Source organism: Eschscholzia californica, unplaced genomic scaffold (assembly GCF_041429995.1).
Source record: "Eschscholzia californica isolate CP2 unplaced genomic scaffold, dmEscCali1.0.p SCAF_5, whole genome shotgun sequence".
Classification (NCBI taxonomy): domain Eukaryota; kingdom Viridiplantae; phylum Streptophyta; class Magnoliopsida; order Ranunculales; family Papaveraceae; genus Eschscholzia; species Eschscholzia californica.
This window is the reverse complement of record NW_028238472.1, coordinates 4,076,809-4,091,683: the sequence shown is the minus strand read 5'-3', so window position 1 is coordinate 4,091,683 and position 14,875 is coordinate 4,076,809. Positions and strand designations below refer to the sequence as shown.

At 35.5% G+C, this 14,875-nt stretch overlaps 2 protein-coding genes across 2 annotated transcripts; both read left to right on the top strand.

Moving 5' to 3' along the window:
* The first annotated feature begins 3,368 nt into the window (after positions 1–3,368).
* LOC147536406 (oligopeptide transporter 1-like) lies at positions 3,369–7,494 on the top strand. The gene is made up of 7 exons (XM_086640523.1): positions 3,369–3,693; positions 3,966–4,402; positions 4,639–4,736; positions 4,959–5,531; positions 5,634–5,898; positions 6,087–6,269; positions 6,705–7,494. The coding sequence occupies exons 1-7, from the start codon at positions 3,627–3,629 to the stop codon at positions 7,326–7,328; spliced, it is 2,247 nt and encodes a 748-aa protein (XP_086496649.1). The 5' UTR covers positions 3,369–3,626; the 3' UTR covers positions 7,329–7,494.
* Positions 7,495–8,862: 1,368 nt separating this feature from the next.
* On the top strand, positions 8,863–12,598 carry LOC147536405 (oligopeptide transporter 5-like). The gene is made up of 7 exons (XM_086640812.1): positions 8,863–9,038; positions 9,338–9,777; positions 9,967–10,064; positions 10,274–10,846; positions 10,947–11,211; positions 11,538–11,720; positions 11,841–12,598. Exons 1-7 carry the CDS (start codon positions 8,966–8,968, stop codon positions 12,462–12,464), a joined length of 2,256 nt encoding a protein of 751 aa, XP_086496938.1. The 5' UTR covers positions 8,863–8,965; the 3' UTR covers positions 12,465–12,598.
* Positions 12,599–14,875: the final 2,277 nt, after the last annotated feature.

The window sequence follows — 14,875 nt, the reverse complement described above, 5'->3', positions numbered from 1 at the left end:
GTAGTAATGGATCTTGAAGTGTTATCTTATATCTTTACATATCATTGGTTTCTGTTAATGGTTTATGCCCTAAATATACGTCATTCATTTTAGCTGGATGTATCACGACATTCTAAGAGAAAAATATTATCGTGTGATTCAGTAAGAAATAAAGGGAGAGAGGGAGATGTGGGAAGATTGGTTAGGGAAAGGAAGAGGTATTAAGTGTTTAAGAGTTGACTTAGTCATAGTAGATTAATAAAGTCAAGTGCTTTTGCAGTGCGCATAACACAGAGGTGCGGTGTGGCTAAAATTTCCTCAAGAGATTTTTAGGGATCCCCCTCCCATTTAATTTCTTGAACACATAAAATAAAACTATAAAAGAATTTACACATACCTGACCCCTACATCCAAATCCTTCCACCGATGAAGAGGGTGATGCCCCACCGTATCCACCCTCATTATTGAAGCATGTTCTGGGGTTAACCCCCTAAGTGAAGGGCAATAACCTCATTCACTAACGAAGGGGGTTTCCTTTCACGCTTATCTTAACATGATTTTTTGTTGTGCCTGAAAAATGTGAATTAGGGATGAGTTTGAGGTAAAAGACATGAAGTAATAAACACACATAAGAGAAAAATGTGGAGATGAGATGAAAAATATGTAAATGACCACGTAATGAAGATTTTCCAGCGAAACAATAGTGTCAGTTGACAAAGGGATATGAGAGGACTAGGCCGAGCAACTCAAGCCCCTGCACATTACGGGGCTTGCACATTAGGTCATCAGGACCGAACAAACATTAAGTCGTCTTGTTGCTAACTTGATGCTTGATGTTTTTATCACTTGGTGCAAATTGCCTACAAAAGATATTAGCCTGTGAAGTTGTTCTCTTTTGAGGATGCACTCTTTACCCTTATTGAGGCCCTTATAGAGCTGACAAGCTAATTTCTAAGTCCTCCAAATGTGTTCTTCTTGGGTGTAACCACACATAAAGGGTGCAAGTGGTTACATATGGCAACGAATAAATTGCATATGTTGGAAATAAAAATGGATTAGGGAAGAAGGAGAGGTTTAACAAAAGCTTAACTTGGAGATGTACGGAGCTCATTCAAAACAATCACTTGCACAAACTTTCTTGTACTACTTGGTTTATGATTCTTATATCTTCTTGTTTTTCTTTTAACATCTTCATGTCCATATTTATATAGCTATTGACCCTCTCAAGACTCGACATCTTCTCATTCAATGCAAACGACTTAAAGGACTCTCTATACCATTAACCATGACTCTTTAGATTACTACATAATGATTAATATTTCTAATAATTCCTTACTCTCCAAATTCTCCATGACTTCACTTCATAATTGGCCATAATTGAAATTAGTATTTCCAACAGTATCTCTCAAAAAAATATGATTGATGAGTTATATTTACCATTTTCTGCAATTGGGTAACCTTTTCTACAATTGGGTAATTTCTTCTACAATTGGGTAACTTCTTCTTAAAGGTTTCCACTCACTGACCTGCCCATATTCCAGTTTCTTATTCCTTTTCGATTTCCAACTCCTTCAAAAAATAACTATGGGATCTAGTCTCCTGAAATATCACCACATCAAGTTAAGTTGTGGTAAAAATGGTGTCTTCAACACCTTTGGCTCCCTAGAAACTGTGATTACCTCTCATCTCATGATTGCTCGATTAAGACATGACATTTCAAAGGAAACGTACGTTCCAAATTGTGTTTCTCATTTCAATATATGGCATCTTCTCTTTATGGCCTATATAACCATTCTAGAGAAACCAAAAGAGCCGAGTACATACAAACCAACCTCTTTCTGATCTTAGGTAGTGTCAGGTCATGGAAGAAAAGCTCATTCGCTTGTAAAAGAACAAGACTTGCCCATGACCCCCTTATACCAAGTTTATAAACGTGTTAGGTTGTAAATAGATGTACGGAATCAAGTAGTGGTCTAGTGGTCTAGTGAAGGAATGGAGAGGTAAAAGGCAAGGGTATGCGTTACGGGTTTCCGTAAAAAAAAATAAAAAATAAAAAAAATAGTGGTCTAGTGAAGGAATGGAGAGGTAATAGGCAAGGGTATGCGTTACGGGTTTCCGTAAAAAAAATGGTCTTAAACTACTCAGAAACCTTCAGCTAGCCGCATGGTTAAAGCTGCCACCATTAGAATTGTTCTTAATTTAAATGTGTCCAATGGGTGGAATATTAACAATTGGATGTGTCAAATGCACTTGGCGCCAGAATTTTAAAAGAAAATGATTTCATGACCCATTGTTCATGCTTTATTGACTCAACTAAGTCCTAAATCATTCATCCACCCAATGACATCCAATGAGAGAGCTGAATTATTCTAATTGTAGGTGGATGCTATTTTGGATGAGAGAGTTTATTTTTATTTTATTTTATTTTTGTGATCTCTTTTCCTATCAAAATGACTATCCCCCAAAATTACCATTATTTCATCCACCCAATAAATGGTATACTTTAGTAACAGTCAAATTGGTCTTCTATAAGTTATTTTATGTCATAACGAGCAAAGTTTTGTTACATAAACTGCCCAATTAATAAATTGAATGTTCACCATAATTTGGACCAGGTTCAACAATAAGTATGTATTCACACTGAATCCTAACCATACTGACAATGTTTCTTTGCTCAATTATCTTGGACTACTTTTGACCAAATAAATTACATTGATCATGTTAATCTTTTTAGGTTTCTATATCTGGATCATTTATTATGCATATTGTCAGAGTTTAGGCCTTAAGATTTACCATAAGAAATTCATGGACAAACGCTTTAGGTCTAGTTGGGCCCTACGAAAGGAATGCAATCACCAAGAGTACATTCTATTCAGATTTCAATTGGACGAACACAAAAGTTAAAACTAAGGGTGACTTAGTTATAATAGTCGAAAATAATAATGCTAGTTTTTATTTTTATTTTTGTTGAACTAATAATGCTAGTTAATCTGACAAAAAGTGGTTCAAATTGTCTGACAAGACATATTTTGCACATGCCATCAACATGACGTCATCAATCAATTTGTCCAAACCATTCAAACCACTTTTAATTGGGCTAAGTAACATTTTTTAATGAAAAATGGTAGTTTAGATTAGTGATTAGAAGGGTAAAACGAGATTAACTATTTCGCTCGAGACGAGATTCATGATATATTTACGTATATGGATTACCCTTTCAGATTGTAATTCGTGATACCGCATTCTATTTCAGTGTGTAGAAAATAAAGTACATTTCCGATACCCCAATTGTTCTCAATAGAAATATGATTCTAAGAATCTCATTCCAAAAACGGTAATGACATAGTTTTTATGTATCTAGACTAATTAAGCTTGAATATTAAGTCATTATAACCGTTTCAAATATAAGTGATAAAGATCATGCCATGTGTTATGTCCAAATATGTATACCTATTATTTGATTCTGTTTTTTCCTACCATTTTTATTTTTAGTACTACCATAATTAGCAAAATTCTTTCATCTTAAAAACAAAAACTTGAATGTTCATCTCTCTATCCCACAAGGAAGAGTGGGATATTTGTTCATAACAATTTCCTCTCTTCCCATCTCATCTAGAGGGAGAAAGAGAGAGAAGAAAGGAGCAAAAATGACTACAGGGTCGATCGATCATGAAAACCCCGACCCCATTGTTACTTCTGAAAATTCGAAAAATGGTAAAATATCTCTATCCATATTCAATAGTTTTTTTTCTTATTTCTCAAGCAAAACATTTTTTTTCTTCAATTTGAAGTAATAATTCTATATTTTCCGTACATTTTCTTTTTATCGGTCAAAATATTGTCAGAAGGTACGAAGAGACACAAAGAAACATTTTTCGCTTAGATTGGCCTGTGTATTAAAAAAATAGATTGTCTGCAATAATAGGTAGAAAAATTATTTTGATTGCAATTATAAATCTAACATCTAAACTTTTTGTTCGATGCAGAAGTTAATGACTGCCCTATCGAAGAAGTAAGATTAACAGTTCCAATAACAGATGATCCAAATATGCCATGTCTAACATTTCGAACATGGTTTCTAGGGCTAACTTCTTGTGCTCTATTGGCTTTCTTGAATCAATTTTTTGGTTATCGACAAAACCCACTTTCCATTTCTTCGGTTTGTGTTCAAATTGCGGTTCTTCCTATCGGTAAACTTATGGCAGCTACACTACCAACAAAATCGATACGTTGTCCGTTATCGGGAAAGTCGTTTTCATTAAATCCAGGACCATTCAATTTAAAAGAGCATGTGTTAATAAGTATATTTGCAAGTTCAGGAGGAAGTGGAGTTTATGCTGTTCATATTATCACAATTGTTAAGGCATTTTTTCACAGAGGTATCAATCCTGTTGCTGCTATGCTATTGGCACAAACTACCCAGGTATAATGGTTGCATTTTCCTAAATTACCCTTCCTATTAGTTTTAATTCTAGGTATAATCTGTGCTCGTAGGGCAAAGAGAGTTTTGTATCAGTCTGCTGCAAAGACGTAAAAAAATATATTAAAAGACATACATAATGTAGACTTACATAAATGATTAATGTGGATGCTATGATATTTTTTATATGACAATATAAGAAACATTTTGTGTTGGTTGTTGATTTTGTTGCAATTTAGATGTTGGGGTACGGATGGGCCGGTTTGTTCAGAAAATATCTTGTGGACTCTCCTTACATGTGGTGGCCTGCAAACTTAGTCCAAGTCTCTCTATTCAGGTAACTTTTTTTTTTGATACAGTAAAATTTGAATCTTACTGTATAAAGAGTGGAGAAATACATATGTTACCACCCAACTAAAGTGAGTTTTCACTGCTGCTAAGTTAAACTGAGAGTTTTGAAGATAATTTTGACGTGATTAGAATGTTATACAATTACGTGCTGATTTACATTTTGGTTAAGAAATTAAATTTTTCGATCAAATTTTGTTTTTATTTGTAGGGCACTACATGAGGAAGGAAATAGGCCAAAGGGAGGATTAACAAGATTACAATTTTTCTTGCTTGTGATAGTAGCAAGTTTCTCATACTATGTCATTCCTGGCTATTTCTTTCCTTCAATATCAGCTATCTCTGTTGTTTGTTTGATATGGAAAAACTCAATAACAGCTCAACAAATTGGGTCGGGTCTTCACGGTATTGGGCTTGGCTCCTTCACTCTTGATTGGAACACTGTAGCTGGTTTTATTGGAAGCCCATTAGCAACACCCGCTTTCGCCATTATTAATGTACTAGTTGGATTTGTCATTGTTGTTTATATCATGCTTCCTATTGCTTATTGGACTAACTCATATGAAGCGAAACGTTTCCCTATCATTTCGTCTCATGTTTACGACTCTTCTGGTGCACCATATAATATGTCAAGAGTTTTAAACCAAAAAATATTCGAGTTTGATCAAGTTGGATATGATGCTTATAGCAAGGTTAATTTGAGTGTTTTCTTCGCTTTCACTTATGGTTTAAGCTTTGCGTCTCTTATGGCGACTATCTCTCATGTTGCACTTTTCCATGGAAGGTATGTACACTACTTTTTTAACGTTAATACATGAATATAGACCTAAAATTGATTATAAAGTTCCGAGAGTATTGATGAAATCTTTTGTTGATTATATTACAGAACTATAGTGAAAATGTGGAACGAGACAAGAATTGCAGTTCGGAACAATGTAGGTGATATTCATTGTAGATTGATGAACAATTATGAACAAGTTCCTCAATGGTGGTTTCATATTATATTGGTTTCAATGGTTGCTCTTGCTCTCTATACTTGTGAAGGCTTTGACAAACAATTGCAACTTCCATATTGGGGAGTTTTCCTTGCTTGTGGAATGGCTTTATTTTTCACTCTACCTATTGGTGTTATAACAGCTACCACTAATCAGGTATAAAACTTTATCTCAATTATTCCGGAACTAATTGGGTATTTTAAGAGATTGAAACATTTGTCAATAACTCTTGGTTGGAGTGGTTACTATGTTATTCTCATGTTCGAGACACGGATAGTATACTACCTTTCTGAAAGTATATAGGTTCACAGAGAGCAGAAGCTAAACCCTTATTATGTTTGCAGAGTCCAGGATTGAATGTGATCACAGAGTTGGTTATAGGGTACTTATATCCTGGGAAACCTCTAGCAAATGTTGCTTTCAAGACCTATGGGTATATCAGTATGAGTCAAGCTATCACATTTCTTGGAGATTTCAAATTAGGTCATTACATGAAGATCCCACCAAAGGCAATGTTCATTGTTCAGGTAATTCTAATTTATCCTATCTGGTCCTCAAAATATTATCTTATAATTTTGTCATAATATTACATTTCTAGTAAGAAAACAATCTCGCGTCAATCAAAGATTGAATGGTTGTTCCCCTGATAAAGAATTAAGCACCATTTTTCGTGACACATTTTAAAGGCGTGATGCTCGGAAGTGCTAGCAACCTAGGAGGCCGAATGGTCTTTGTTGTAATTGGCCTAATAGGGTTAGCTGTAAGTGGACAATTCCACATTGAACGAGGTCGAAGTATGGCGCCCCTTAATTATAAGGGATTACACAAATTTTTCTAGTGATAGTGTTCTAAAGTCACGTGGCATCAGAAGCCTCAAATCAGACAACGACCTGAGTAGCTTAGGAGACTAGGCCGCACAACTTTAGATCGCTTTTAATCTTAGTTTTTTTGTTGTTTTCCAGTTGTCAGGCACAGTGGTTGCATCTCAGGTATATTTTGCAACGGCATGGTGGTTACTCACAACAATTCCAAACATATGTGATGTAGCAAACTTACCAGAGGGAAGCCCATGGACATGTCCTGGTGACGATGTCTTCTACAATGCATCAATCATATGGGGTGTTATTGGACCTCTACGTATGTTCGGAAAGCTTGGGTTATATTCAAAGATGAATTGGTTCTTCTTTATCGGGTTGGTTGCTCCGATACCAGCTTGGGCGCTTACGCTTGTTTACCCGAACAAAAAGTGGCTCAAGTTGATAAACATGCCTATTATAATTGGAGCAACAATGAGTATGCCTCCTGCTAGGGCATTAAACTATACATCTTGGGGAATAGTAGGCATATTCTTCAACTTGTACATATATAGAAAGTATAAGGGTTGGTGGGCAAGACACAATTATATATTATCAGCTGGTTTGGATGCTGGAATTGCTTTTATGGGTGTATTGAGTTATTTTACACTTCAAAGTTATGATATATTTGGAGTAAATTGGTGGGGTTTAGAAGCAGATGATCATTGTCCTTTGGCTAAATGTCCTACTGCTCCTGGGGTTATTGCTAAAGGATGTCCTCTTATTCAATGAGACTTTTAAGCTTTGTTACTTTTCAGTGTTAGGGTACCCCTATAAGACTACTTGCTCTAAGGTGAAAATAAAATAATATTATGTAAATTCTTGCTTCTTAATTTCTTTTCTTTTTTTTTTAAATTTCTTGTTTTCTTTGTGAATATTAATCCAAACGCTTGTATTATTTGTGTTTTCAGTTACTCGATTAGTTGTTCATTTAAGTTTTCTTTGACAAACATTAAGGAAACGCCTGTCTCTCCAGTGGAGAGCTATACATTTGTCTAGTTTCGCATTCTTAACTTAAGTTTTTATAGTTTGATATTATCCTATGGTATCAATCTAACATGGAATAAACTTATCTCGACAAAAAAAAAAAATGGAACAAACTTTAATATTGTGAAATTGTTAATTCAATGTTTTATATCTACTAGCATTATTGCAAACTCAAACGAGCGTCAATAAGCTAGAGTTGAGAGAAAACAACAAAAAGAGAGATGTAATTGATACAAAAGCCACCATAGGCACTTAATAAGAAGCTCCAAAAGAGTATAGAATGGTTTTCTTTTGTCCTTTTTTTTTTTTTAAATAAAGTGAGATTATTGTATAAGTTGTTGTAACATGAAATTCTTCCAAAGCCAAGCATAAAAATAAATGTGAATAAGGTGAATACAATCAGGGCATGGAAGATGGAGGATAATTTTGAATTAATCAACAATTAAAAAACAAGACAAAAACATAATAATTATAGTAACAAGTAAGATACAATTGCATAGTTTTGATTGACTGAGTCCTGACTAAGTTAGAGTATCTCCATGGGAGACTCTAGAAAAATTCTTAAATTTTCAAGTGTTAAGTGTGAAAAGTAGGTATCTAAATTGTCTCTTTTTTAAGTTGTCCCCTAACGTTTCTATCGAAATCTTTCAACAAAAAAACATTTCTATCGAAACAAATTAAACATAAAATTTTGAATCTTTAGATAAAATAGGATTCTTAAATTTGGTTAAAATAATTGAAAATTTGCTCAAAACTCCCTATAAATTTTTTGTTTTGGTGAAAAAAGATTACTCAATTTTTTTACTCTCTAGCTTCCGAGATAATTTCGTATTTACAACAACTTGCAACAGGTTTGAAACAAGTTTGCAACAACTTGCAAAAGGTTTACACCGACTCACAAGAGGTTTCGAAGAGCTTTGCAACAAGTTTGCAAGAGTTTTGCAACAACTCTGAAACAAGTCGTTACAAGATAGAGTTTGTTAGTAATTAGATAGAGTTATGTTAGTCGTTACAAGATACTAAAATGTTCGGGCCCGTGGGTAATTAGATACCCATGGGCGCCCGAGCCCCACAGTTTGTTAGTAATAAGATAGAGTTATGTTAGTCGTTACAAGACACTAAAAAGTTCGGGCCCGTGCGTAATTAAATACCCATGGGCGCCCGAGCCCGAGAGTTTGTTAGTAATGAGACAACCATGGGCGCCCGAGCCCGGCCCGATTCCCACTCCTAGTCCGACCCAAACTAGCAAAGTTCCATCCGCTTGTATTAAATAGAGTTTGTTACTAATTAGGAGTTAAGAGATATACAGTATATATAACTTGAGTCTATCTATATCCAAAGCCAAGAGAGACCCATAGAGATAGAGACAGAGATAGAGAGAGATGGCGACACCAACAGGTTCTCTTCATGATGGTGACTCCATTATCACTGTCGGTACTATGAAACCAACAACTGGTAATTACTCTCTATTCTATTTATCTTTAACAGTTTATGGTTTTATACAAGTACCATGGCTTAAATTTTGTATCTATCTAGGGAAAAAAAGTAATCAAAGTTCGATCTTACTGTTTTCAAATATAAATAATTTTTAAAAAACTTTATGTTAAAAATTTATTTAAAATATGATGTGACAGTTATAACGACTAAAATAGTTCATAACTCTGTAAAACTTTTATGACTTGATATATGGCTTTTGATTATGACTTGAGATTCTGAATTGTTACTCTACTTTTTTTTTTCTTTGTTTAATGCAGAAGTCGATGATGATTCTCCGATCGAGGAAGTAAGGTTAACCGTTCCCATTACAGATGACCCAAATATGCCATGTCTAACTTTTAGAACATGGTCCCTTGGGTTAATTTCTTGTGCTCTTTTGGCTTTCTTGAACCAATTCTTTTTTTATCGACAAACTCCTCTTTCTGTTTCTACGGTTTGCGTTCAAATTGTCGTTCTCCCTATCGGGAAACTAATGGCAGCAACACTTCCTAAAAAATCTATACGTATCCCGATGACACAAAAGAAGATTTCACTAAATCCAGGACCATTCAATTTGAAGGAGCATGTCTTAATAAGTATATTTGCAAGTGCGGGAGGAAGTGGAGTTTATGCCGTTCATATTATCACAATTGTTAAGGCATATTTCCATAGAGGCATTAACCCGGTAGCTGCTATTCTGTTAGCGCAAACTACACAGGTATAAATATTTTGAAATCTGACTCAAATTCATTCAAATTTTAGGTTAAGAAGATTGCACGAAATTAATTTAAAATTTTGGAAATAAGTTTTTGTAAATTTTAGTTTTTTTTATATAGCAATGAAGTAGGTAACATTTTTCTTTTTTCCTTGTGTTGATGGGTGATTTTCCTTTTTTCTTGCAATTTAGATGTTGGGCTATGGATGGGCCGGTTTATTCAGAAAATATCTTGTGGACTCTCCTTACATGTGGTGGCCCGCAAACTTAGTCCAGGTCTCTCTATTCAGGTATATTTAAATCAATTTTGATGAAAAAATGTCTATCGAATTTTTATCTTCAACGATGTTTGTCTTCTCTCTAAGTCAGATTCAAAATCTAACTCAGAGTCTGAGAGGACTCTAGTAAGGTTTCAAAATATTATTTTTGTCTAACTCATGATGTTTGACGACACGTCTTGATGTTTAATGTTTTTCATCTACTTATCATATATTTGCAGGGCATTACATGAAGAGGGGAAAAGGCCAAAGGGAGGATTGACAAGATTACAATTTTTCTTGCTTGTGATAGTAGCAAGTTTCTCATACTATGTCATTCCTGGCTATTTCTTTCCTTCAATATCAACTATCTCCATTGTTTGTTTGGTATGGAAAAACTCAATAACAGCTCAACAAATCGGTTCGGGTCTCCATGGTTTTGGGCTTGGATCTTTCACGCTCGACTGGAACACAGTATCTGGGTTTTTGGGAAGCCCGTTAGCAACACCGGCTTTCGCCATTATTAATATCCTGGTTGGATTTTTCTTATTTGTTTATGTCATGCTTCCCATTGCTTATTGGGGAAATTGGTACGAAGCAAAGAAGTTTCCACTTATTTCCTCTCATGTTTTCGACTCTACTGGTTCCCCATATAATATGTCACGAGTTTTAAACGAAAAAACATTCCAATTCGATCAAGTTGGGTATGATGCTTATAGCCAAGTTAACTTGAGCATCATCTTTTCTCTGACATATGGTTTGAGCTTCGCAAGTCTTGCTGCCGTCCTCTCACATGTTGCACTTTTCCATGGAAAGTAAGTACACACTATCTATGTGCATAGTATATAGCTTCTAAAATTTACCGATTTTTAACCGTTTATTGATATTAATCAACTTGTTTCTTTGTTATGCTAGAACTATTTTGAAAATGTGGCGCCAAACAAGAACGACTATTCGTAATAATGTTGGTGATGTTCATAATAGATTGATGAGTAAATATGAACAAGTTCCTCAATGGTGGTTTTATATTATATTGGTATCAATGGTTGCTCTTTCTCTCTACACTTGTGAAGGCTTTGGCAAACAATTGCAACTTCCATATTGGGGACTTTTCCTTGCTTGCGCCATGGCTTTAATCTTCACATTACCAATCGGAGTAATAACCGCTACTACTAATCAGGTAAGCATGCATCCAACAACATACTTCAAACTCTTACTGATTAATTAACTACCTACCCTGAGAAGTCAACAACCCTAAATTGGAGTTGTTACCAAGTTGGTGTCCACCCTCGAAGTCTTGAGTTCAAGACACAGAATCATACCCCTCAAATATGCTGACATTTACAAAAAAAGCTACCATGAGAAGTAGATAGGTGTTCTAAGAAACTCCGATATTCGGTATAGTCGAATAGTTATTACATTTTGAGATTTTTTTTTGTATCATGGGCTAAATTGGGTTTTTTCCTCAATAGACCAAAGCTAATTAAACCCTAATTATATGTGCAGAGTCCAGGATTAAATGTGATCACAGAGTTAGTTATAGGGTTCTTATATCCGGGCAAGCCTCTAGCAAATGTAACATTCAAGACCTATGGGTATATTAGTATGAGTCAAGCTATCACATTTCTTCAAGACTTTAAATTAGGGCATTACATGAAGATCCCTCCAAAGTCCATGTTCATTGTCCAGGTACTTGCTTCTCATTCTCAATTTCTCATACCTAGTGCATTTTCTCTTAATCTTGAAAAGCTATAGATATTTTGATTGGGCTAGTTTAAAAAAGATTGTGTTTTTTTTTCTTTGTTTCAGTTGGCAGGCACGGTGGTTGCATCGACCGTATACTTTGGAACGGCATGGTGGTTACTTACGACAGTTCCAAACATTTGTGACCTATCAAAGTTACCCGATGGAAGCCCATGGACATGTCCAAATGACGATGTATTTTACAATGCATCAATCATATGGGGTGTTATTGGGCCTTTACGTATGTTCGGAAAACTTGGGTTATATTCAAAGATGAATTGGTTCTTCCTTATCGGCTTGCTTGCTCCAGTACCGGGTTGGGTATTAACGAAAATCTTCCCGGAGAAAAAATGGATTAGGTTGATAAACACACCTATAATTATTTCAGCTGCAATGGGCATTCCTCCTGCAAGGACAATAAACTATATATCTTGGGGTATAGTTGGAGTCTTCTTCAATATCTATATATATAGAAAGTATAAGGGTTGGTGGGCAAGGCACAATTACATATTATCAGCTGGTTTGGATGCTGGAATTGCTTTCATGGGTATATTGACTTATTTTGCCCTACAAGGTAATGGTATAGATGGTATGAGTTGGTGGGGTTTAAGTGCAGATGATCATTGTCCCTTGGCTAGATGCCCAACTGCTCCTGGGGTTGTAGCTAAAGGGTGTCCTATCATTCAGTGACATGTATATGCTTCCACAGCTCAAATTTTAAGGGTTTTGTTACATGACCACTTAAGAGAAACTAGTCTCATTTTATTCTATTTCTTATGTGAATATTATTTATTGGTACAATATAAGTATTATATCTTTCTTGACTCTTTTTGTAGTTTGTTACAACTTTTTATTCTAAGTTTTTTTGAAAAGCAATGTCATTATATACTTCGCTTTACAGAATCGATGCAAAGATGTTACTCGAAGAGAAACAAAATGGAAATATTTTCCAATAGACAAAAACTACTATCGTGAAACTGATGACAAACCCATTCTTATAACCATCGTTATCATTAGCGTTCCGTATTCATCACGATTTGTACACTCACCATGAACTAGAAAGAAATACAAGCATAAATGCATTGAGTTCTTATATTTTAGTTGATTCATGGCATCCTGAGTAGTCTTATTACTGGTGCATACACTTGCCCAAAGGATTATAGTTAACTAGAGTAAATATAGCAATGATCAGACCCTAATAGATGTGAAATGGAGTAGGATAAACTACTGTTGCTTTTTGGTGTTAGGGCAACCCGACCCAAAAACTGAACGAGTTGGTCCGGGTTCAACTCAGGGCTACCACGCAGTTGAAATAATGCTAGGCCAGGCCGTGCCAAGTCGGCTCGGGACTGGTTCGCTATATGCCTATATATTAATTTTTGTTAAGAAAATTGCAAACTTACAATTTTTATTTAAATCTTCTTATTTCTTCTTTAAATGTTGTTATAGGAGAAAAATTTAGACATAAACACTCATAGTGGTACTTATTGGGTCGGTTCAGAAAAAAGAAAAGAGACATAAATACTTGTAAGCATATAGATCATCAGTGCTCACCAAAAACAAAGAAATACGAATACTTATAAAGTGCATACATGATCAAACCCATTATGAATGCTTGTAAGTGTGTGAGAGTCAACACTTGGTTGTCCAAGTGTTTAATAGTGTTGACATAAGCTCCAAAAATCTTAGAGGTCTCAGGTTCAATTTCGAAGCGAAATCCATGGTTAGAATTTGGATTATTAAAGGTATAAATAATATAAGTTTGTCAGGCTTTATGCTTTATGTTATTGGGCTTTAGGCCCCTTTGGTTATTGATTTAACTTAGGCGGTTGTCAGTGGCGGACCCAGAAAAATTTAATTGTGGGGGCACTTTTAATTATCATAAACAAATTCGAAATCGTCCAAAAATTTCGATGTGACATCCGAACGGGTAATTTTTATACATTCATTGACATTCTAAGCCAATTCAACTCTGTCAATTTATGAGTTGTGTCGACTGTAACCAATATAACTAATAGTTTTATACACATTCGAATTATATAAAACAGATAAGGAAAGATATATGGCATACTCATTTTAGAAAAATAATCAAAAATATACACACACACAGACATATATGGAGAAAAATAGGCCTAACAATGTTAACGGGAGTCACTATGGAATTTACCAAGAAAAAGGCTAACCCGTGAATACACTTGTAAATAGTGGCAAAAATGAAGAAGCATAGAGCTAAAACCATAGCTAGATAAAAATTAGGGGGAATTATGAACATACCTTTAGAAAAACATAAAAAAATGATGTGGATTGGGGGAATCGACCCAAGAGCTAAAATGCGTACAACCCAAGCTGACACCACTATGCCATCTCTACTTTGATGATAAACAACTGGGTTGTTTCTTATTTATAGCAGTTTATTCTAGGTGAAATACTGAAATACTAGACTCTGGTCTTTGGGACCTGTGGGGGCACGTGACCCCACATGTCCCAATGTGGGTCTGCCCCTGGCGGTTGTCGTGCTTATCACATCTTGATAATGTATCAATGCCTTGTAATGACTAAGGTAGATCATAGTCAATTTCTCAAAAACAAAAAGTCTGAGAAGAAAATATTGAAACAGATTGGACCAGACCGAGCCTATAGGCTTTACCTCAACCTAAAGTCACTATCGAGTCGTGCTAGCCCACTTAGCTCAAAATCAAGCCCAACCTTGGACCGAAGTATAACCTACCCTACTTGGCCAGTCTACTATATGGTTCGGGTCGGATCTCCTCCGGTCAGCCCGATAAGCAACACAGGAATAAACTAATAAAGTTAACGGTTATTTCTCTAATAACCCCTAACTTTGTGACTAGCTTCCTGCCTAGCCCCTAACTATATAAAAAAATTCTCAGATGACCCCTTTTTTCAATTACCGTTAGAACACCGTTAACCAGTCATCAACTCTCTCTCCTACATCTCTTCCTCTCTCTCTGCCACCTCATCTTCTCGCCACCTCATCGTCTTCTCCGGCGAAGGTCGCCGACCAGTCAATTTTCCGGCCGGCGACCTTCAAACATTAAATTTTTTTTCTCTTCATCTCTCTCTAACACTCCGGCGAACAC